The 20,624-nt window shown below is 50.4% G+C and overlaps 6 protein-coding genes across 6 annotated transcripts; all 6 read left to right on the top strand.

Annotated features, from left to right (window-relative positions):
• Positions 1–3,478: 3,478 nt before the first annotated feature.
• ace1 (putative C2H2 transcription factor (Ace1)) lies at positions 3,479–6,246 on the top strand (the record flags this gene model as incomplete). Its single annotated transcript, XM_033563947.2, has 5 exons — positions 3,479–4,031; positions 4,121–4,413; positions 4,480–4,727; positions 4,782–5,051; positions 5,127–6,246. 5 exons carry the CDS (start codon positions 3,479–3,481, stop codon positions 6,244–6,246), a joined length of 2,484 nt encoding a protein of 827 aa, XP_033419838.2.
• Positions 6,247–7,727: 1,481 nt separating this feature from the next.
• ALT_1954 (PX domain-containing protein) lies at positions 7,728–10,812 on the top strand (the record flags this gene model as incomplete). The annotated part of the gene is made up of 7 exons (XM_033563948.1): positions 7,728–7,839; positions 7,902–8,131; positions 8,210–8,518; positions 8,577–9,189; positions 9,245–9,341; positions 9,398–10,541; positions 10,591–10,812. 7 exons carry the CDS (start codon positions 7,728–7,730, stop codon positions 10,810–10,812), a joined length of 2,727 nt encoding a protein of 908 aa, XP_033419839.1.
• Positions 10,813–11,343: 531 nt separating this feature from the next.
• Positions 11,344–12,406, top strand: ALT_1953 (uncharacterized protein; the record flags this gene model as incomplete). The annotated part of the gene is made up of 2 exons (XM_033563949.1): positions 11,344–11,506; positions 11,568–12,406. The coding sequence occupies 2 exons, from the start codon at positions 11,344–11,346 to the stop codon at positions 12,404–12,406; spliced, it is 1,002 nt and encodes a 333-aa protein (XP_033419840.1).
• A 465-nt stretch (positions 12,407–12,871) lies between these two features.
• On the top strand, positions 12,872–14,311 carry trm5 (tRNA (guanine) methyltransferase; the record flags this gene model as incomplete). The annotated part of the gene is made up of 1 exon (XM_033563950.2): positions 12,872–14,311. One exon carries the CDS (start codon positions 12,872–12,874, stop codon positions 14,309–14,311), a length of 1,440 nt encoding a protein of 479 aa, XP_033419841.2.
• Positions 14,312–14,627: 316 nt separating this feature from the next.
• ALT_1951 (DNA-directed RNA polymerase II subunit RPB4) lies at positions 14,628–15,210 on the top strand (the record flags this gene model as incomplete). The annotated part of the gene is made up of 3 exons (XM_033563951.1): positions 14,628–14,818; positions 14,903–15,030; positions 15,083–15,210. 3 exons carry the CDS (start codon positions 14,628–14,630, stop codon positions 15,208–15,210), a joined length of 447 nt encoding a protein of 148 aa, XP_033419842.1.
• Positions 15,211–18,046: 2,836 nt separating this feature from the next.
• Positions 18,047–20,352, top strand: ALT_1950 (putative C6 transcription factor (OTam); the record flags this gene model as incomplete). The annotated part of the gene is made up of 2 exons (XM_033563952.2): positions 18,047–18,447; positions 18,576–20,352. 2 exons carry the CDS (start codon positions 18,047–18,049, stop codon positions 20,350–20,352), a joined length of 2,178 nt encoding a protein of 725 aa, XP_033419843.2.
• Between the last annotated feature and the right edge of the window lie 272 nt (positions 20,353–20,624).

The raw sequence follows: 20,624 nt of genomic DNA, 5'->3' as shown, positions 1-20,624 counted from the left end.
TGCGTTGCGTTGCGTCCGTTGGGTTAAGCTAGATAGCCCTCGATCTGTTTTGCCCTAGGGACGTCCTTCGCCAAACCATAACGTTAGGATATGAGAAATTAAGTGTCGAAGACAAGATTGGTCAGGAGTTGCAGCTTTTAAATGGAAACTAAGAAGAATGCCTAGTGACAATGATGGAATAGTATCTGGCGGCACGGGCACGGCAGAAAAGTCCTTGCTATTGCGTATCTGGAGTATTGCGAAGACACCTACATAGTCCTGACGAAGATATGCCGACGAGCGGATGACCGCATGTATCCGGATGAAGGCCAGCACCTCTTGGACGATCTGCTTTGCGACTGCAGCTCCATTGTGATTGTTGGATACTGCAAGGCAAGTTCCAGATCGTGCACCAAGTTTCGTAGAGAAAGAAGATCACTGGGAGATCTCAAGTCATGTAAAATAATTCCAGTCTGAAGATGTTTGAATAAAATATGCCAAAGGAGCGTGGTCGGTGTCAGAGCATGTTCCCGTAGCTTTTGGTCTTCATGGATGATAGGCAGGTGACTTTCGAGATTCAGGGAGCTTGGAGAAGATGAGAAATAGGACCTCAGTCTTGCTAGGGATAGTCTCAATACTGGCGGGGCTCTTTACAACAACCATAACCGATGCGTTCTACTTGGTCCCTCGTACTACGTGGCCTTGTAGATAACCAATGCCTGGTAGTCTACAGAGGCAGGCGCTGTAGAAAGCCAGTTCCACGTCGGATGCGAGCCTGTAACATCCTAGTTTGGTTCGTTTGGCGCAAAACTGAGTCCTATCCAGCGGCAAGGTATTGATCAATTGGGCAAGACAACCACAGGGAGGGTTCAATATTATGCTGAGTGCGGAAGCGGCAGTGTTTCTGGAGTGTGAATATCTATAGCAGATCGCGTCCATACAAAGCTCTAGATAGTCCATCCTCAATGGGGCCCGCGAGCACATACAGAGCAAAGGAACAATTAAGAGTATGACAGCTCGGGATAGCCAAAGTCCACAACTACGTGACACAAGTAACGTATACCATACCTTGTTATGTCAGGGTCTGTTCCTTAGCTTCGCCAAGCGTGGCGGAGTCAATCAAGCCATGGGAATGGGAATAATAATAAAAATACCTCTCATGCCTAACACTTGAGCTTCCAGTTCAACTGCCTGAGCATCCGATGTGTGCACAGATGCTCTGTGAATGCAAACCAGAGGGATGGGAACCTGAAGCCCCAACCGTGAGCCGATCAGCAGAAGGTATCAGATGATGCCAGTTGTTCACTTCAAGTCTCAGACTAGGGAAACGAAGGCCCCCAGAACCGTCACCGACATCTGGTGATAATCTGGGGATTTTGATTGGATCAAGGCCCAATTTGAGCGGTCGAGCTGGAACGACACTGCTCCCTTCCATATGTCAAAGGCTTTCTCCGAGAGTGGCCAGACCCTGTGAAAGAGGGATGAGGCTCAAAAGCCTCCGCACATAGCCACATACTTGACATGGGTGGGTGCAGCCGAGTACGTAACCACTTGAAACTGAGCTGCCTAAGGTAGGTACGCACTGTTGGATAACCGAGTCGCTGCGTACTCCGGAGTAAGTTCTGGCTACGAGGCCCTCACTTACTGGACGGGAGAGTGTGTTGAGATGCTAAAGATGATTATTAGGAGAAGTTGAATCGTCATCCATGGAATAAGGAGAGATTGTCAAATCATATCACCATGTGAGCGAGTCCAGGATCCCTGTCATGTTTGAGCCAGGATGAGAAACCAGTTGTCCTAAAAGAGACACCGTCATTTCTGAGACATGACCACAGTAACGACTGTAACGACCGTGACAGCCATGACCGCCCGTTTATTGATCAACGTCCGATCATGAAAGGGAAATGTTTTCGACTTCGCTTTAAGGACAGTTATGATAAACAAGTCCTAAATATGACTTTCAAAAATCCCTTTACATACTGCGAACATAGTAGTTGTTCCATATGTTCTGTTTTAAGGTCATTTTGGCTACTTTCGAAGCGCTACGGATGAGTAAAGATACCTAGATACCCGTATTGTGCTCGTAAGCACAATTCTTAGTAAAAAAAACCAAAAGTACGAGCCGTTGGTGCCCCTTTGTCTTCCAATTGATTGAGGCTCACTCGGGGTCCCCAAGTGTCCGACTCCGTTGGTCCTCATTTTCGGATTGTCGGACTGTCCGACTCCTTCACATTCAGGGTTCCCAACTTTCATCATACCTGTATGCTCCAAAACTGGTTAGCCGATAATCCATAACTGAATCAAAGGACTCTCAAAAGTGAAAAGAACCCCCTTAAGAGCCAAAGAGGGTGAAAATGGAGCCAAAGGGCGATTGTTGTTGTCGTAATTCCCTGGTACGATACCCCTGATATCTCTGTTATTCCAGCCGGAAATTGCCCTTTCAATCGGTAATAGAGTTGTAAAATACAACCCAGGATCACAGCCCCAGAAACGTATGGTACACTAGGTACCTCGGCCGACTGCGCCGATTGCTGATCGAGGCAAGCGCCACGACAGTGGGGCCCTCGCAACAAGGCTATGAATAACAATCCAACCAGCGCTCTGATTTTTTTCTCAATCTTTCCCTTTCTGGGATTAGGGCGCTCGTCTATCAGGCAGACATCGAAACCACCTCAGCTTGCGGACCAGCAGATCCGCGCCGGACGAACAGCCTCCATCATTGGGGATGTCAGCCTGTCGTCCCAGACATAGACTGTCATCCTCCCTCGAATCCGTCATCACGATCATTATTCTTATCATCACACTTTCATCGCCTTACCTGTGCGCTCAACTTTGCCCTTCCTCCTATTCTCGATAGTCACTTTTTGTCGTGGTTCTTAACGTCAAAAAAGAGAGAATTTGGACATTGAAGGCCGCCATTTACCTCGATATAGACATTGTCCATTTCTCATAAGACTTTCGAGCGAGATTATCTCCAGACTTTGTTATCTACAACAGTGGTTCTACTTTTCATTCGCATATTCACACCAACGCCTGTCGCCTACTTCTTTGTCACTCGGAGTCGTAGTCCTATTTAACATTGCTGGAGTCCTTGCATTTCACCCAACTCTCCACGTGTGGAAATACGGCCATCATAGAGAGTATTGCGCTGCTTTCAAGGGATCATCAACCAACTCAGTCGTCCACTCCAGCAGCCAACTGTCATTACGGTAAGTAATTGCACCTTCAGTTTAGATTTTATTTCTTCCTCTGCTGCTTCACTCTCGTCGCTTTTCTCGGTTTATATAGCTAATTCTCGCTGGAGACCGAGCGATTGACTCGCATGTACGTCATTTGAATCACCAGGAAAGTCATCTTCCTGAATACGTATATTACATCGCACCTGGTGAGTCACAGTCACGGTGGTCTAGCCGGCACCCTATCATTTGGGCCAATCTGTTCTCTTCCGCTGACTTGCTAAGTCTGCCCTGCACTGTGACTCGTGCTTGCCATTTCAGCCATGTCGACCTCCCAGGCTGAGCATACCCGGGTTCACCCGCGTCGGCGTCCCTTAAAGACAGCACCCCCCTCCCTTTCTGCTTCGACATCGCTGGAAAGCTATGTCGCGGACTCGTCATCGTCGTCACCAAGTTTGAGTTTGAGGAAAGGGGAAACGTTCCATTCACCTTCCCCACCACCCTCAGACGATCTTGACCCGGTGCTTAGCTTTAGGTCTCTGCCCCAGCGCTCACCTACATGCCCCAGAAGCCTAGAGGCCATCGCCGTCCGAGAGCAGCGCATGGTCGATTACCTGAGCAACCTTAACCTCAACTCCTTGGAACCGTCTTCTCCTCTTTCTGACAAGGACAACGGAGACGACCTTCCTGTTCCTCGAGCCATCCTTCAAGCCCATATCGATTCTCAGTCAATGGCGGACCGAGTCAGCAAACCTGCTCAATCCTCTCAGCTACACACTCCTTCCAAGGTCCGCAAGACCCATTGCCATGCCTCGGACAGCGGACTGGGCACTTCCCTGAGTAGTGAGAACATGTCGGCCTCGGATAAAAGTAAAGGTATTTTCTTTTTTCTTAGATCTTTTTTTTCTTTTTTTATTATATAAAGCCTGCAGCCGCATTTCCTTTTACTAACATGCTTGTTATAGTGAAAGCTGGACAGTTATCATTCGAATCTCAGTCGTCTGCCAAAGCTGCTACTCGAATGACTCAATCGGCCATCACCAGCTCTATCTCGGCGTTTGATGCTAAGGTATCTCAGAAGCGTCAACTGGGATTGCCTGCATGCAAGCATATTGAACGCCTTGTCATCAAGCCCATCCTCAAGGAAGAGAGATTGAAGCCGTTCCATCCTCTCGTTCAAAGTATCCCTCAGCGAATTGTAGATAGAGAAATCGGCTGTCTCCGTGACCTCGAAAAGACACTCTTGTGGTTGGCACCGGTAAGTGATTTTCAAAAAGGGAATGGCGTTAGGTGCATTGCTCATTTATTTTCTCCTTTCTTGAAGAACTACGCGGCTTCCAGAGCTTCGTACCTCCGTTTCTGCGAATTTACGATTCAGTGTCTTCATACGTCGGTCTATCATCTCAACGAACGCGATCAACGGCTGCCAGCAGACAGGCCTTACACTAACGGCTACTTCCTTGATCTCGTCGCACAGATTCGCCGATATGCAGCTATGATTAATGAGTCCCGAAGCAGCATGCCTTCAAATGGAGAACCGGCACAGGCCAGTGCAAAGGCTAGTGCTCCAAAGTATGTTCTCCCCACGTCCTCTGGATGCTTTGCAAGGTTTAATATTGTCCGCAGTGAACGTGTTACCCTGGAGGGTGGTTTATCCAAGACCGGAAGACCAGCTGAACTCGTGGTTCACAAGGATGGCGAGATGATCTCGCTGCGTACGGGCAAGCCCTACGAGGAGAATGCCGTTCCTGCGATGAAGCGTTCTCTCAGCCTTCGCTCCGTCGATGAGGGTGTTGAGCGTTCCATGGCTCGTCGCAAGAAGAATGCACCTCCCATGGACATTAACCAGAAGTGCAAAGACTGTGACAAGGTTTTCAAAAGACCTTGTGATCTTACGTAAGTACTGTTACTGAATTCGCTTTGCTCCCCCGACCTACAATTCATTCGAAGCACCTTGCTGACCGATTCCAGGAAACACGAGAAGACGCACTCTCGTCCCTGGAAGTGCACCGAACCTTCCTGCAAATATCACGAAATTGGATGGCCAACGGAGAAAGAGCGAGACCGCCACATTAACGACAAGCACTCCAGAGCCCCCGCTTTGTACAAGTGCAAATTCGCGCCATGTACCTACTCATCAAAGAGAGAAAGTAACTGCAAGCAGCACATGGAGAAGGCTCACGGCTGGGATTACGTTCGCTCAAAGCATAATGGCAGGAGCAGCAAGAAGGCGTCCAACGGAGCCACGCCCCAGACTCCCAGCATTTCTACCCCTAGCTCGAAGGCTCAGGACATTGCAACACCCCTTACCGGTTCCGAACCCTCGCCGTTCGAACCCGTCACTGCTTACCCTCCGAACCCACCGTTTTCATTCGCGGATCCCCCTACCCAAACAGGTAGCGGCGATTTCCCGCTTTTCACTACCAATAGCCCATTTGAGGATTTCGCCGCTGGTGTAAATGGTTTCAGCCCGCTGCCAACGACCTCGTTGGACTTCCAAGCGTTTCAATCCCAGCTCGAGGGGGCTGACCCTAATGGCCTCATTCCTCTGACTTTCGATCGTCAATCATTCGACTCCGCGTCTCCAGTGCCGGACTTGATCAATGGAACTATGGGATTCGATACGTCGCCAATTGCATCCACCGACAGCAGCAGCCTGAACTTCGACCTGGCATGGAGTCAGCTTGACGCTCAGAATGTCGAGGAAGAGTTTACGACTCTGACCATGCAGATGCTCACGCCAGAGCACTCGGTCCCGATGAGTGCCTTGAACTCCTTTTCTCGAGACCCCTCCATCTCGAACCCCTCTCCGCTCCCGGTCCAGAAACGAGAGAATCCGCTCTACACGCCCGACTCTTGCCATGTCGATGAAGGCGTCTCGGATGTTTTCGATCCCAGCTACCAGAATAAGGCAGATTTTATGCTTTTCGACCAGAATGCCAACTTTGGGGCTGGCTCTGTCGATATGTCGAGTACTTGTCATCTCTCCGCGCTTCACAACGCGAATCAGATGTTCCCCTCTCTCAATACCCAGGATCTCAATTATATGACCCAAGGGTGGCCTCAAGATATGGAGATGGAACATTTCTAATTTCGACGGCCATACCCGATCTTCTTGCCTTTATTCTTTAATTTGCTACTTCTGGAGTCTGGGACCATCGGAAGGGCCTTGTGTTTATTTTTTTCCCTTTGAAAGCGAGTTATGGTTATTACTGGAATCACCACTACTGACAACATTTGTCAACCATCTACGAGTGCGGCGTGTTCTGTTACCGGCTTGACCTTTCTTACCAGTCACTCCCTACGGTCATTCCTGGCCCGAGTTGACGTTGATCTGTAACTTGGATTGTGTAATCACCGCATGCATGACTATCTATTCCACCAAGCAATACTCTGTGCTGAATGATTTGTCAAGGATCATTCCTTATCTAGAAGCGCAAATGTTCCTTTCAAATGTCATTGCGTACTTATGTATGAAGAGCACTTTTGTCTGTGGTCATCACACGGTACCCTAAAGAAATAAGTAGCCTGCCTGGAGATGTAAATCTTGTTGGCGCGAGCGATTCGACCATCAGATCCTTGGTAAGCGCCGCACACGCGAAATGACTCCACGGTAGCATCCTTGATCCCGTCCGTACTATGGTATACCAATTGACTATACTAGAAGAGCATTTAGCTTTATTCAGTTCATCAGGAACCCATGTTGATAGTCTACCAGCTATTGGATCATGTGCCCGTCAATCCATAGATAGATGCGAGCATGAAATTTCAGCATGTGGTTGTGTTTCCTGGCTACCGAGCTGGTCAAGGTGTCCGAAAAGCAACAACATCGTCTAGTTGCCATTCTAATACAAAGTAGTAACTTTGTCCCCTTTTTTTTGTTCCGCTTAGCTGAATGTCATGTTTTTGCCTTTTACGGTAGCTGTATGGATACCACTCCACTGGCACTCGACGTCGATCCCGCTCTAGGCATCGACGATCCATTACCATCAAAATTAGCACCTCATTACAATAGCGGGGACTACAAGGCTGAGGCCCCTCAGCTAGAGTGCAGGACGCGTCAGTGGCAGCAGGAAAATGAGGAATTTCACCTCAGCCTAATAAGAGAAGAAAAGAGAGTTCGAAGTGCCCCTCATTGGTACCTAGGTAATTCGTAACGGTGGTACAAATTGGACCTGGAACGATTGTGACGACACTGTGGCATAGACTCACCCTCTTCTATTCTCTCTAGGAAGTACCTTCTTTCTTTTCCAAACTCTCTAATAGGTCGTGTGAATAATTTAATTCCCAGCCTTCATACAGTTTCTTGGGTTTCTATTCAATTTATTATTTTCCTTCTACCTTTTCTTGTATTCGGTCACCCGACAAGGACTTTTGTCCTGGAAGCTTGGCACTGAAAGCGGAGACGTCATCTAGCTTACCCCAAAACAACGTCCTGTCCTACGTTAGGCAGACGGATTCTGACCATTACTTGCGCCGAGTGAAGCACAATACTCTTCCTTGCGAGTTGAATGGTCTCTCAACGTGTCGATTGAACGAACGGATCGGAGTGATAGTTCCCCCTGGCTCGACATGCTTGATGCAAACCCCGCCTCCCATGATGCCGACCGTCTGCAGTCAGACGGTCGGCCGCTGTCAACTCATGTACCACCAGGGCAAATTCTGACGGGAAAGCAAGAGCACTGTGAGAATTGTCTCCTTCTGGTTAAATTCTGACCGAAGGGGACTTATCGCTAACCGGTACAGATCTGAAGCGCGAGCTGATCGGCCGTCAAGTGCGCAACGAAATCACAGAGCTGAACTCCCCCACGGCCCTCCACCGCTTCGGCGCTCCATTCAAATCTGAGTTCGGGGAAGTTGCCCCTGTTGATTCTGAGCTGCCGATTCTGCGATACATCTTTGTGCATCATGTGCGCAAGTTCCCTTTCCTCGATCAGGCGCGTGAGAAGGAGTTTTGGCAGGATAAGTTGCAGGTGGTATGTGACTGCACCAATTTGGGTTATCTGTGGTAGCCGGAGACTCAGTGTGACTAACTAATGGCGTTCCTGGTGCAGTTCCTCGAGTCATTCGCTAACAAGCATGTATCGTCCTCGGAAGACCGGTTGGAGGAGACCAAGCGCAGGAAGCTGGCACGGAAAGCCGAAAAGCTCGTCGAGCTGATGATGGTGTCGGGGATCCCCACAGCGTCGGGGTATGAAGAGCGGATATCATTCTCGGAGATGGAGGTGGTCGATCGCGGCGCGAACGAGAAGGGCCTTCTTGTGAATATGCCGGAGGGGCATGCGATACATGGCTGGGATGTCAATGTCGCGGCGGTACGAGTTACCTCGGTCAAACGGACAGTGCGATACCATAAACATGCGGTCAGTGATAGGGATAAGTACGGACAGATGGTAACCAGGTTAACTGACACTCCACTAGGAATTCATCCTCCGTGTGCGGCGGGAAGGCAAGCCTGACATCTTTGTGGCCAGGCGATACGGAGAATTCTCAAAACTTCATAAGAGACTGCGTACAGAGTTCCCGGGCCGAACATTAGCTCCTCTTCCGCGGAAGAATAAGTCATCAACAAGTGCTAGCTTTTTCGGCTCGGCTGACGATGAGGCGTCCTCTATTTCTTCCGTGTCAACTCAAGATACTAGCGAGGGGTACGCCGGTCGAACGCTGGCTCCGGGACCTCATCACAGTCGTTCATTGTCACGATCCTCCATGAGATCATCAAAGTCTGGGGGACTTTCAAGTGAGAGCCCGAGAGACACGGTGCTTTACAGGGAGGAGCAGCGCGTCTCTCTCCGAGCATTTCTACGCACTTTGCTGCAGAACAAGCGAGTTTCCGAGTCAAAGGCGATGGAGGAGTTTCTCACAGCAAATCCCGTCACCTTGAATGAAGAGGAATTGACCGATGTAGAAAGAAGAAAAGCAGCAGACGCCATCAGAATTGAGGAGCAGAAGCGGTTCTACGAAATCGCAAGGCAGCGTGCGGCGGAATTGGATGTCTATATGGAGCAGTTCCGCCGGGATATCGTGGAGAGCAGTAAGGAACAAGTCGCAATGACCCAGGGACCGGCTTACTGACGTTTTGAACTCAGATGGTCTAACGAAATTATTCTCCGAGATTCGTGAAAAGAACACGATAGCGGACCTTAGTCCCCAATACCAGAAATTCGCTGAATGGCTTCGAATTGAGTGCGTTGGAATGCCTTGATCTCGAGAAATTGTCCTCCTCGACTGACTATTACTAGGGTTGCGGCAACTCTCTATCACGTATTCCTGGCTGAGGACAACTCTCCCGAGATGTTTGCGCAGTTCAAGCGAATACATTCTCTTGTCCCGTATACCTTGCTAAAGAATGTCATCCGCATCGCCAACCCAGCGGCTGTGATGAGTGGTGTCCTAGATCTTTTCCTCGCTCAGCCATTTGGGTCGCGGTCTCTGCTACAGCGCATCTTTTCAATGGCTCTAAACGACGGCATTAAACAATTTCAAAAGTCCATTGACTCGCTGGCAGCCAAAATTGGCGATCCCGTCCTCACTGGAAAGTTAAAAGACTTCGCGCATGCAGATGAGAATATCAAGAATGAAATTCGGACAGAGGCTGCGACAGAAGATGTGGATTTGATCGTTGCTATTCTTCGGTCGGAGCTCATATCACCTGAGCTCACTCCAGAGCAGGTTGGAAAGGTGTTCAATGCTTATGTGGCCTGGAATCATGCGGTGGACAACGTGGATCTTGAGATGCAGGAAGGGGCCCAGTGGTTTGCGAACATGAAGCAACTGCTCAAGCTCTACACCCGACAGCGCGACAAGGCAATGATTCTCAGCATCATCGAGGAGCCTGTCACCCTTCAGTTATTCCGCGATCTCTTCACGATTTTCTACGAGCCGCTAGTGCGCGTCTACAAATCGGCGAATGTATACAGTAGCATTACCGACTTTGCACAATTTGCCGACGACGCCATCGCTGTGATTGAGAAATGTCACAGGCAGGATGTTTCTGCCGACCCTAACCAAACCGTCCAGGCCTTCATCGATCTGTGCGAGCGGCACCAAGACAACTTCTACAAGTTCATTCACGAAGTGCACCTTCACGATAATGGCTTGTTTACCTCCCTCATGGGTTGGATCGAAGATATCCTTGAATTCCTGCGCCACGGTCCTCATGGGGGTAAGCTTGACATGAATGCTCTGTTCCATGGAGCCAAGGATGTCGGGCAGATCGACGAGGCCAAGGCCGTTGAGGAGATTAATGCTTTGATCAAGTGGCACGAGGATCGCAAACGGTGGCACTTGAATAAGACGCGACAGAAGATGGCGGCGGAAGGCACTGGTGGCGAGTCTTTCCCCGGGAACGCGACGTTCCGCGGCAGTGATTTTGGCCTGGATGAGGTATGTGTAATGCAAAGGGCTTTTATCTTCATGTCTAACCAACTCCCAGGCGGACCTTCAAGATCTCGCCATTTCCGATGCGGAATCCGAACAGTCCGAGGAAATGGAAGAGGACGACCTTGATCCGATCATCGCTGAGAGGAGACGCCGTGTCAAGAAACAGGATCAGCTTCGCCGCACCGCAGGAGAACCGGTCAAACCGGAGGTTCAGGAGATTCTCAAGCTTTCGGAGCCTTTTAATGCTATGTTAAGGCAGGTCCTTGCCGAATAAGTCCGACTCGTCGCGATGATACCCCTGCAATTAGTCAACTTTGAGTACGCTTGCTTGTCTGCTTGCTTGCACTTTGCATACTCTAGATCGGAGCATAGAAATTTTGGATAGCTCTTTAGATTCCAAATTCAGATACAATGAAAGGCAGTGTCATAGTAGTACATATGTTGCTTTCTTCAGTGGTGTGCTCTCCTATTTTCCTTTCCCCGCAGGACACGACCTACTTAACTACTATTGGTATACGCTCGCGCTTGTAATCTTCCATCTCATGATAAGAAAAATATCTATCATGTCATCAGAAGACGACCAGGTGTATACATACTGCTTCGGATGATTTTGTGGGATACTACAATGCTCTGAACGATCCCCACATTCTATTTTGCAACGTTTGGCATATCAGTTTCCATAGCGACAAGCAAGGCGTTTGCTTCCACTCGTTGCGTCATAACGACCACACAACAGTAAAAAGTTACTCAGATACTGTATCTGCCCTCACCATGTGACGGGAGATACGGCTCTATTGCTACATCCATGATTTCTCCTCATAAACCTGCGATCGGAGGGCTGTCGCCTCGCACGGCCGTCCCATTGCGGGGACTCTTTCTCGAGGGCGTGTGGAGGTGCAACTGTCCCGAACGCCCACCAGCCGTCAGGCTGCAAACAAAGAACCACGGAGTCAACCATGGGAGATGGTGTAAGTATTATTCTCGTGGGTTTGACTAGCCTAATACGGAATCATTGTTGAAGTGATACAGTCTACACCTGCCAGAAACCCCAACATAAGCGCTGCAACTTCTTCCTCTGGCAAAGCGACGCAGAAGCGCGGGAGAAACTAGCCGTGCTTTCGAGTTCACGGACTGAGCCGCGCTCGGCGAATAATACACCTACGAAACTATCAGTGCAGGGAAGCGGCCTTCTCACGCCACTGACAGACACGAAGGTACAGGATGTCCGCGGGATGAGCGCCAACCGCACGCCCACGCCGTCGAAGAGCGGAAAGGCCAGAATGATGACGGAGGATACGGACGAATTTAGCTGGGATGATTCATCAGGCGCGGAGGAGCTGACCAAGTTGCTTGAGCCGCCTCGTCAGCCGGATTTCGGACAGGATGAGCCTCGCAAAGCGCCGCGGACTGAGACCTCCACGTCCCCCGGCAAGCGAAAACTGTCGGACATGGAATATGAGGAAAGTGAGAGTACGACCACGCTTACGCCCACATCTATCTTCTCGGCCCGCACGCAGACCCGATTGCCGCCCGCTTCGGCGGAGGTCTCAATGACGCCTACACCGGGCAGGTATAGAAATGTGCTGTCTACAGATGCGCGTGACGATTCGTCTGATCTAGGTCTTCAGGCTTTGGAGGTCCTGGAAAGTCACAAGGTGGTCGTGCCGAAAGAGGCGCAGGACGAATTGTTGGCGCTGCTAAACAAGCATGATCTGAAGACTAAGGGGATTATCCGCGGGCGGGACATCTCACGAATCGCGCTGAAGAAAAAGGATGAGACCATTATGAAGTTGAATGAGAGGATTGCGAGCCTGGAGTCGCAGAGGGAAATGGATCGAGCTATCATCGATGGGTTGAGGGGACGGTGACCAGATCACATTCGAATGGAGTGTTGGAAGGAAGAGGGAAATTGCATTCATGATACCCTGGCCGGTAATGTAAGTCCGATTTTCATATATTTTCATTTTATTCTCTTAATATCTCGGGGGTCGAAGTCGATGCCGTGAAATCATATATTATCACCACAGAACATGTCTGCACATCAAGTATACTATATCTCATTTGTTAAATACGCCAATATCATTTCTGCTCTATGAGGATTTAGCATGATCATCAGTATATCATGCTGGACGTGAATCGAAAATGCCATTAAGCAGGCGTCAGGTATAGACCTATGTCAATCACGTGACTGATAAGATGCAGAAGATAAAATTAAAAAGTATGAATCACATCCCCACTAACGTCAACAGACCTCAATCGCAAGATATCGATGCCTCATATCATATAATTAGACAACAGACCGCTTAGCATACACCCCTGGCAGACACCTGTCCATGGACTCCATGACCGACTCCTCCAATTCGCTCCGCAGCAGCGACCTTCCGGAAATGTTTCGACCACCCGTGAACCGCGCAATGCGTGTCTTGGACCGCTCGTTCTTTCGCAAGACGGTTCCTCTGTCCGCTGCTGCAGTCTTCCAAAACTCAGATATCTCAAAGGTGCGAGCGGAGCTACACAAGAGCCGGGACCTGCTCGCTGTGCCTCGGCTCAACTGTATCCGGGACGTGACAGACCAGGACGGGCAGATAAAGAAAGGTTTGCTACTGCGCGAAACTGTCAAGCATGACGATAAGGAAACGTGGTCGCCGAAGATAAGTGAGCTGGTTGAGAAGGGACGGATTGCAATGCGGCCGTACGACTTGACGCTGGACTATGATTTTTGGACGTACGCCGATATCATCTCCTCGATTCTGCCCGAGGACGAGCTACAAGAGATTCCGCAGGGGTTTACTCAAGTGGGCCATGTGCTGCATTTGAATCTTCGCGAGCAATACCTCCCATACAAGTATCTCATTGCGGAGATTCTGAAGGACAAGAACAAGGCGATTAGGACGGTGATTAACAAAACCGAGGACGTTGGATCGCATAGCGAGTTCCGCACATTTCCCTTTGAGCTGCTGGCGGGTGATAATGATTTGAATGTTGTCCAGCACGAGCAGGACTGCGAGTTCCGCTTTGACTATTCCCGCGTCTACTGGAACAGTCGTCTGGAGACGGAGCATCGTCGACTCGTGGAGAAATTCAACAAGGGTGAGATGGTGTGCGATGTGATGGCTGGCGTCGGACCGTTTGCTGTGCCTGCGGGCAAGAAGAAGATTTTCGTATGGGCCAACGACCTTAACCCACACGGGTACGAAGTGATGCAGGATGCAATCAAGAGGAACAAGGTGGAGGGTTTCGTCACACCGTTCAACATGGATGGTCGCGAATTTATCCGCTGGTCTGCCAAAGAGCTCCTGGAGGCCGAGCCGGTGACCGTCACCATTCATCCCAAGGTGCGGCGGGACAGAAAATCGAACAATAAGGTCGAGCAGGCTCCTCTGCCTCATCCGGAGGAGTATCACCGTCCAGTGTTCTTCGACCACTACGTAATGAACCTCCCCGCCACGGCAATCGAGTTCCTCGACGCGTTCCCCGGCGTCTACGCCGGCAGGGAGTCCCTGTTCGCTCCGCACACCTCCCAACGTCTACCAATGGTCCACGTGTATTGCTTCTCGGGCCATTCCGAGAACGAGCTGGAAGACCACATTGACATCTGCGAGCGGATATCCGAGCGTATCGGGTACACTATCACGCCCGAGGATCGGATCGGAGGCAGCGGGAATCAGAGCATTGAGCTCTCGATCCACAATGTGAGACTAGTCAGTCCGAAGAAGCAGATGTTCTGTGCTAGCTTCCGTCTGCCTGCGGAGGTTGCGTTCAAAAAGGTATAAATTCTACATTAGGGGATTTTGTTATAGACAATCCTCGCATAGCATGAGGCGTTAGCTTGGTATTCTGTACATAAAACAAACCTGATACCCTATTATGAGCTCGCAATCATTGGCATCTACACTATAGAAAATCGTAAATGGAAGGCGGTGAACATGTCACCGCCTCAAACTGCCTTGCGCCCTCCACCTCGAAGTTTTCCCGCTCCGGCAACGTTCAAGCTCCGCATCCCTGGTCTGTCAACCTTCTACTGTCTACGGAGTACACGCCGGAGCTTTTCCAATAAGGAAACCAAGTTTATCAGGCATCAAACTCATCATGAGCGTCCAACTTCCCCCAGCGACACATCGCAAGCGCGCCCTCCCCCAGGGCGAACTCGAAGCAGCCTCAACTCTCAAACTCGGCGCCGATCAAAACACACATACCCTCTCGCTGTCCGAAGCACGGCTCGTCATTAACAAGGTGCTGGAGAATAAGCGCCGCGGGGGGAAGAAATACGAGGAACCGGAGTATGTTGCGTTGCTTACCCGTCACCCTTTCCACAGTGACGGTGCGTCCATACAAACAGAGGGCTAACGGGTGGCAATGAATAGGAATCTTACCAAGACGCTGGATTACCTCGAGGTATTTGCGCGGTTCAAGGACGAGGAGAACATCAAGGCTGTGGAGCGGTTGCTGAACTCGCATACTGAGCTGGAGATGTTCGAGCGGTCGCAGCTGGGTATGTCTTGCTTTTGAGTTATTGTGTGTGGCTGTTGGCTGATAATGAAAAGGGAGCTTGTGCTGCGATAATGCCGAGGAGGCCAAGTCGCTTATTCCGAGTCTGCAGCATAAGATCTCGGATGGGGATTTGCAGGAGTTGTTGGATGAGTTGACGAAGCTGAGGAATTTCACGGAGTGAATATGTGTACCTCTTGACAGGTTGGGTTGGATTATAAGAAGAGCATGGAGTTTTGGGCGTTTGGGATGTTGTTCTACATGTACTTTTGTAGAGTGGTTTTCGGCACGCATATTGAGCGAACAGTGCATATGAATTGGATCCAAGCATACTCAAATTCTTGGCCGATGGCGGACACTCGCGCATGGCTGATATCGACTTGGTCTATATCACTGATGACCACTTCAGATGCTCTCACATGTCAAGAGTCTCAAGAAAGCTTTGTCACGTGGGGCGTCGTTCACATGCCATAGTCTGGAGTTGATCACGCCCGTGGGGAAGATAGATACATCTGGAGTGCAGCCCGGACGTCATGGAGAACTGTAATTACACTTTTAAAGGATTGTTATCTGCGCAGACTACAATTTTATCCGAGTTATTTTGAGTTGTCAACACTCAGCCACATCAGTCGTTCAAGGTAACCGGTGTAGAGTAGACAGAAGCTAATGTTGATGTGGAGGACTGGGGTCTGGAGAAATGAAATAAATAAATTAAATTGCTCTAGATATGGGCAATCCTTTCATATGCAGGATGCTCATGGAGCGATAGCTGAGTACATATTTACAAGGACAATGGACAGACAGAATCAACTCAAACGGCTGCAACTGATCCAATAATCAAACTCACAAGCATAGTTTCCATTTAAGTCACGGATATATCAGTCATGGCCCGATGGTTGCTTTACAGATCGAGACGAAGACGAGAATCCATCCCCAATGCAGACGATTCTGTTACTAATGTGCCGACTTTCGACCGCGCCAAGGATGTGTAGACTGGAGAACCACATGTTACTTAATAATAAAGCAAGCCGGGAGGGAGTACTCCGGAGAGCCTATTGTACGCAACTACGCCACAGATAAGTGAAGAAAAGAAGAGACGGGAGGCGAAGTGCATTAGAACTACCGAGGGGTATAAACTTCAGGATGCAAGCCTCCTCTCTCATTTTTCAGATGATTCATTTCCTGAAATGCTAGTTCTACTAGTCTAAGCCGCAGAGCTTTCATCAATCATCAGCAGTGATGCCCGAGATCAGAACCAGACCAATGGCACCCCGGCTAATATCAACACCAAGGCCCTGGCCAGGTCCCCACTGTTGCTTTGCATTGGATGTGTAGCTCTGTCCTAGCCCGGAAAGGGAGTAGTCGGATGTGGAGAAAAGGGCAGCTGCAGGCCGATCCCCGTTTGCCGGTGTTGCACCAGGCCCGATTGGGCTGCAAAGGGCGTGCGTGATTGGAGAGGGAAAGGCTGTTATCAGAGGCTGCTGATTGGATGATAGTAGCTCTATCTATCTCTCTCGGGCGAGTACACCTCATTGATTCTGCTTGATGTCTCGCTTCTGAGAAGAACCTAGTGGCATGGTCTAAGCACTTAAAAGTATTCTTGCATCAAAGCTGAGATGTGATTTTCCTAAGTCCCTTAAAGTTCCTCATGTGCTGTCCTCTGTCCTCGGTGGTTGTATGTAGGTAAGCTATGTAGTTATGATCGCATGCTGACTAACGCAGGAGGAATTGCCAGTACGTAATCTAAAGGAGGTTCCTCGCCCCCGGTCCAATCAGGCGCAGATGTCTTATCTTGGGAGGCAACTTCCAAAGCAGCAGAGATGCGACGGCCCAGGAACAATCATATAATGGCAATTGTCATCATTGGGGAAACGGCAGCGGCGCAGAGGCAATCTGTTACGTGTGGGAAACGTCGTTTCCGAGCTGATCGCATGGAGAGAGTCGGGATCTCGTTGGAATGTTGATGTTTCTGTTATCCAATCTTAACTGAACCGGAGGGAAGGCAGAAAGTCCGGGTGGAAAGGTGTATGACTGCGAGGCATCCAGAGACAACATGTATATACTACCGTATACCTAGAGTCAACCATCCTGGATCCTGAGAGATAGCTTTCCTCTACTCGATCTGTATCGTTAACATCCTATCTATCTATCGATAATCGATCATCCATAAGTCATAGAGTGAAACGGTTTCATCCTCCGCGGAATGACAGAGCGGACTATCAAGCATTTGATACTGCTGCAGTCGCTCGCGAAGGCTCATTACTATTGTTGAAGTGAAGATAACACCAATATACAATCATATCATTACTTTGTCTGATCGTCATATCTTCTATTATTATCATTTCATCAACACAGAAAGATCTCGATTATTATCTACATCTCATCCACATCATCGTTGTTACGTGTTAGATCAATCAGTTCCTGAGACGGCCAACTGGTTCCAGTGTTATCGATATTTGCTCGCTCCGGTTCCGCTCTCTCCGCTCCCCCCGGTCGATATCGCCTTTTACAGTTGACTACTACTATCTCCGGACTACACTTTCTTCTACCTGGCATTGTGTCGAGTCTAGTCTATCTACTTCTATCTAGACTCGTCGTTCACCTGTCTAGTGTCTACCGATAAGCTTCTCCTCCGCGGTTCGTACGTTGCTCTCAACCCCGTCGATTTGGGCTGCATCCCCAGTCATTGATTGGTTGGTGGACTGCAATTGAAGCTATCCGTATCTACCGACAGATCACCCAACCTGACACAGCTCTCTCCGGAACCCTTGTCAAGGAGTAGTCTCTAGCTTGTTGCGGAGCATCATCCTGGCATCTCCGGATATCCCGGTTTACGAGAGCAAATCCAATCGAATTATCTGTCAGGCTGTGTGGGTGCATAATCCCTGCACAAATATCTCTTATCTATCTACCTAGCTATCTGCTATCTCCATTTTCTATCTACGTCTTCCCTATCGGGGATCGTCTCTTCTCCTTCTCGTCTTTCTCCCCTACTGTGCTTGAGAATCTCTCCACAGTGAATGGCTGCCGTTATCACTCTCCAGTCGTCCACGACGGCTGGCCCTGCAGCTACGTCTGCAGCTCCCTTTCAACAGCCTCACCCCTCAGACCACCACCTTCTTCGAGCCCGTTCGCACCAGCAGCAGGCTAGCTCGACTCCTGCGCCTATCTCGCCCTCCTCTGCCTCCATTGGATCATTGCCCCGTCTGCCGGCACCTGGTCGGGATGGGTCAAGTTGTGACGCCTGTTTGCGTAGAAAGAGCCGGTGCGCCATGAACGAAATGGTCAATAAATGCTACTCGTGCGACTTTCATCGCCAGGAGTGCACCTTCACTCTCAGCCGTCCCGGTACGGCGGACGCACAATCTAAAAAGCGAAAACTAGAAGATCTCGCCCCCGAGGATGTGGACACTACTAAGAGGTATGACGATGATGTTTTTCTTCCTCGTGGGGAATCTTACCCCATGCCGATTTCGGACGTCCTGTCAAGTTATGCTTATGCACGTTGCAAGATAAACACTAATCTTTCTTGCTTTCTCTCCTTGGCAGGCAACAACAACAACAACAACAACAACAACCAGCAGCTGCAGCCCTCTCACCAGTTTCCAAAACAGATGTCTCCCGCTCACCAGTGAATGGCCACAACCTCCTGATCCCGTCGGGGTATTGGTCCCAGTCCGCCAAGTATATTGGCATGACCACTGAGTTAGAGCCGGCCCTACTTGAACATCTTCCTCTTGACCAGAACGACGAAGGAGTCGTTGCATCAGCTCGAGTACGTAAGATCGGTAACGACGGTACCTTTATGCGTGTTGTCGACCCCCCGTCCCAGGCGGACTCTCCGTCCGTCTCGCTCGATGCTATTGAGAGCCTGGTTGCTCCCTATGGATCCACCTTGGTGGAGAAGTACTTTGAGAGCATCCACCCAGTGTTTCCCATCCTGATGGAAGATGCCTTTCGTCAGTCGTATCGGACCAGACAAGGGCTTTCACCGCTCTTGCTCTCCGCTGTCTATGTTTGCGCTTTGAAGTTTGTAGATATTGGCCCTGCCTCGCAGTCGGTGCGACGTCCGGATGCTGGCCGTCTCGAGAGCACCGCGCTCAAACTTCTGATCGAGTCCTTGCCCCATGCAACTATCTCGACGATCCAGGCCGGACTGCTTCTCATGGAGAAGTCCACGATTGCGACCCATGCACTGAATGCCCAGCTGGTCACCGCTGGCTTCGAGCTTGGGCTGCACCAGGACTGCAGTGGCTGGAACATGGAGACCTGGGAAAAGGGGTTGCGGAAACGACTGGCGTGGGCACTGTATATGCAGGACAAATGGTCGGCGCTAATTCATGGGCGGCCGTCCCACATCTTCGCCTTCAACTGGACCGTCAAGGACTTGGTAGAACAGGATTTCACCGAGGCCTTCCACACGGACAACACGCAGCAGGACGATGCAGACGTCGGCCACGGTCCGCTCTTTTTCTGTCACATGGTGGCACTGACCACCATCCTGTCCGACATCCTCGACCGATTCTATACTCTTCAAGCGATCGAGGAGTTCAAAGCAGCTGGCGCCAACCGGACACGCATGATCCTGGAGCGCGCCAAACCTGCTCAGATCCGACTGAAGGAATGGTTTGCATCGCTGCCGCCGCAACTGAAGATGGACTCGAGCATCGACCTCTTCGACACCGTCACCGAAGACACCGCCCGCAACGGGCCTCTCCACCTCTCCTACTTTGCAACCGAAATCACCCTCCACCGGTGCATCATCCGGTCCCTCTCCCCGGACACGGCCGACGCCTACCTCTCCCACATCTGTCGCTCTGCCGCAAAGACACGCCTCATCTCCGCCATGGACTTTGTCAACCGGCTCCGCCAGTCCCACCTCCGCTCATTCTGGCCCGCCGCCTCCCGCACCAATTTCTCCCTCATCGGCTCCTTCGGCATCCTCCTACGCATCACCGCACCCACCAAGGAGGAGGCCGAGTTCTACCGCCTCCGCCTCTGTGAGTACCGCTGGACGCTGAGCGTCAGCCGCAAGCACGCCGAGTTCCTCGATTTCGCCCTCGACAGCCTCGACAACGCCTCCAACCTCGACCGCCACGTCCCGGGCAAACCGGGCATCGACGAGCTGATGACCAGCGCGGCCAGGCCGACCATCAATAACCCCCATCTGCCCTCTGCTTCGCAGCTGGACGAGTCGATGCTCGAAATGGACCACGCGCAGGACAGCACCCGCGGCGGCACCTCGTCTGTCATATCAGGACTGGCCTCTCCGGCTACCTCTGTCAGCGACGAAAGTGTCCAGGAGGCTTCCGTTCCTCCGTTGTAACTTTCTTCACATTCTTTCTGCACATATCATCTACATACTTCACATTATGCCTTATGACCCTTTAACCCTTTCTGCCAGGCGGCGGACTCAACCCTACCGCCTGGCTTTCTCACTGGATCTGGATTTACGAATGATTCCCCGGATGGACGACTGGATGATTCAATTACCTGGTTCGATTATACTTGTTTGATGATGATTTTCTCTGTATGCTAGCTCATGATGAACCCGGATATAGACTGGATCGGCGATTGGGATAGATCACGAATTAATGG

This window comes from Aspergillus lentulus (assembly GCF_001445615.1).
Source record: "Aspergillus lentulus DNA, contig: Alt04, strain: IFM 54703, whole genome shotgun sequence".
Classification (NCBI taxonomy): Eukaryota; Fungi; Ascomycota; class Eurotiomycetes; order Eurotiales; family Aspergillaceae; genus Aspergillus; species Aspergillus lentulus.
The sequence above is the reverse complement of the archived record's forward strand: the minus strand, read 5'-3'. Positions and strand labels throughout refer to the sequence as shown.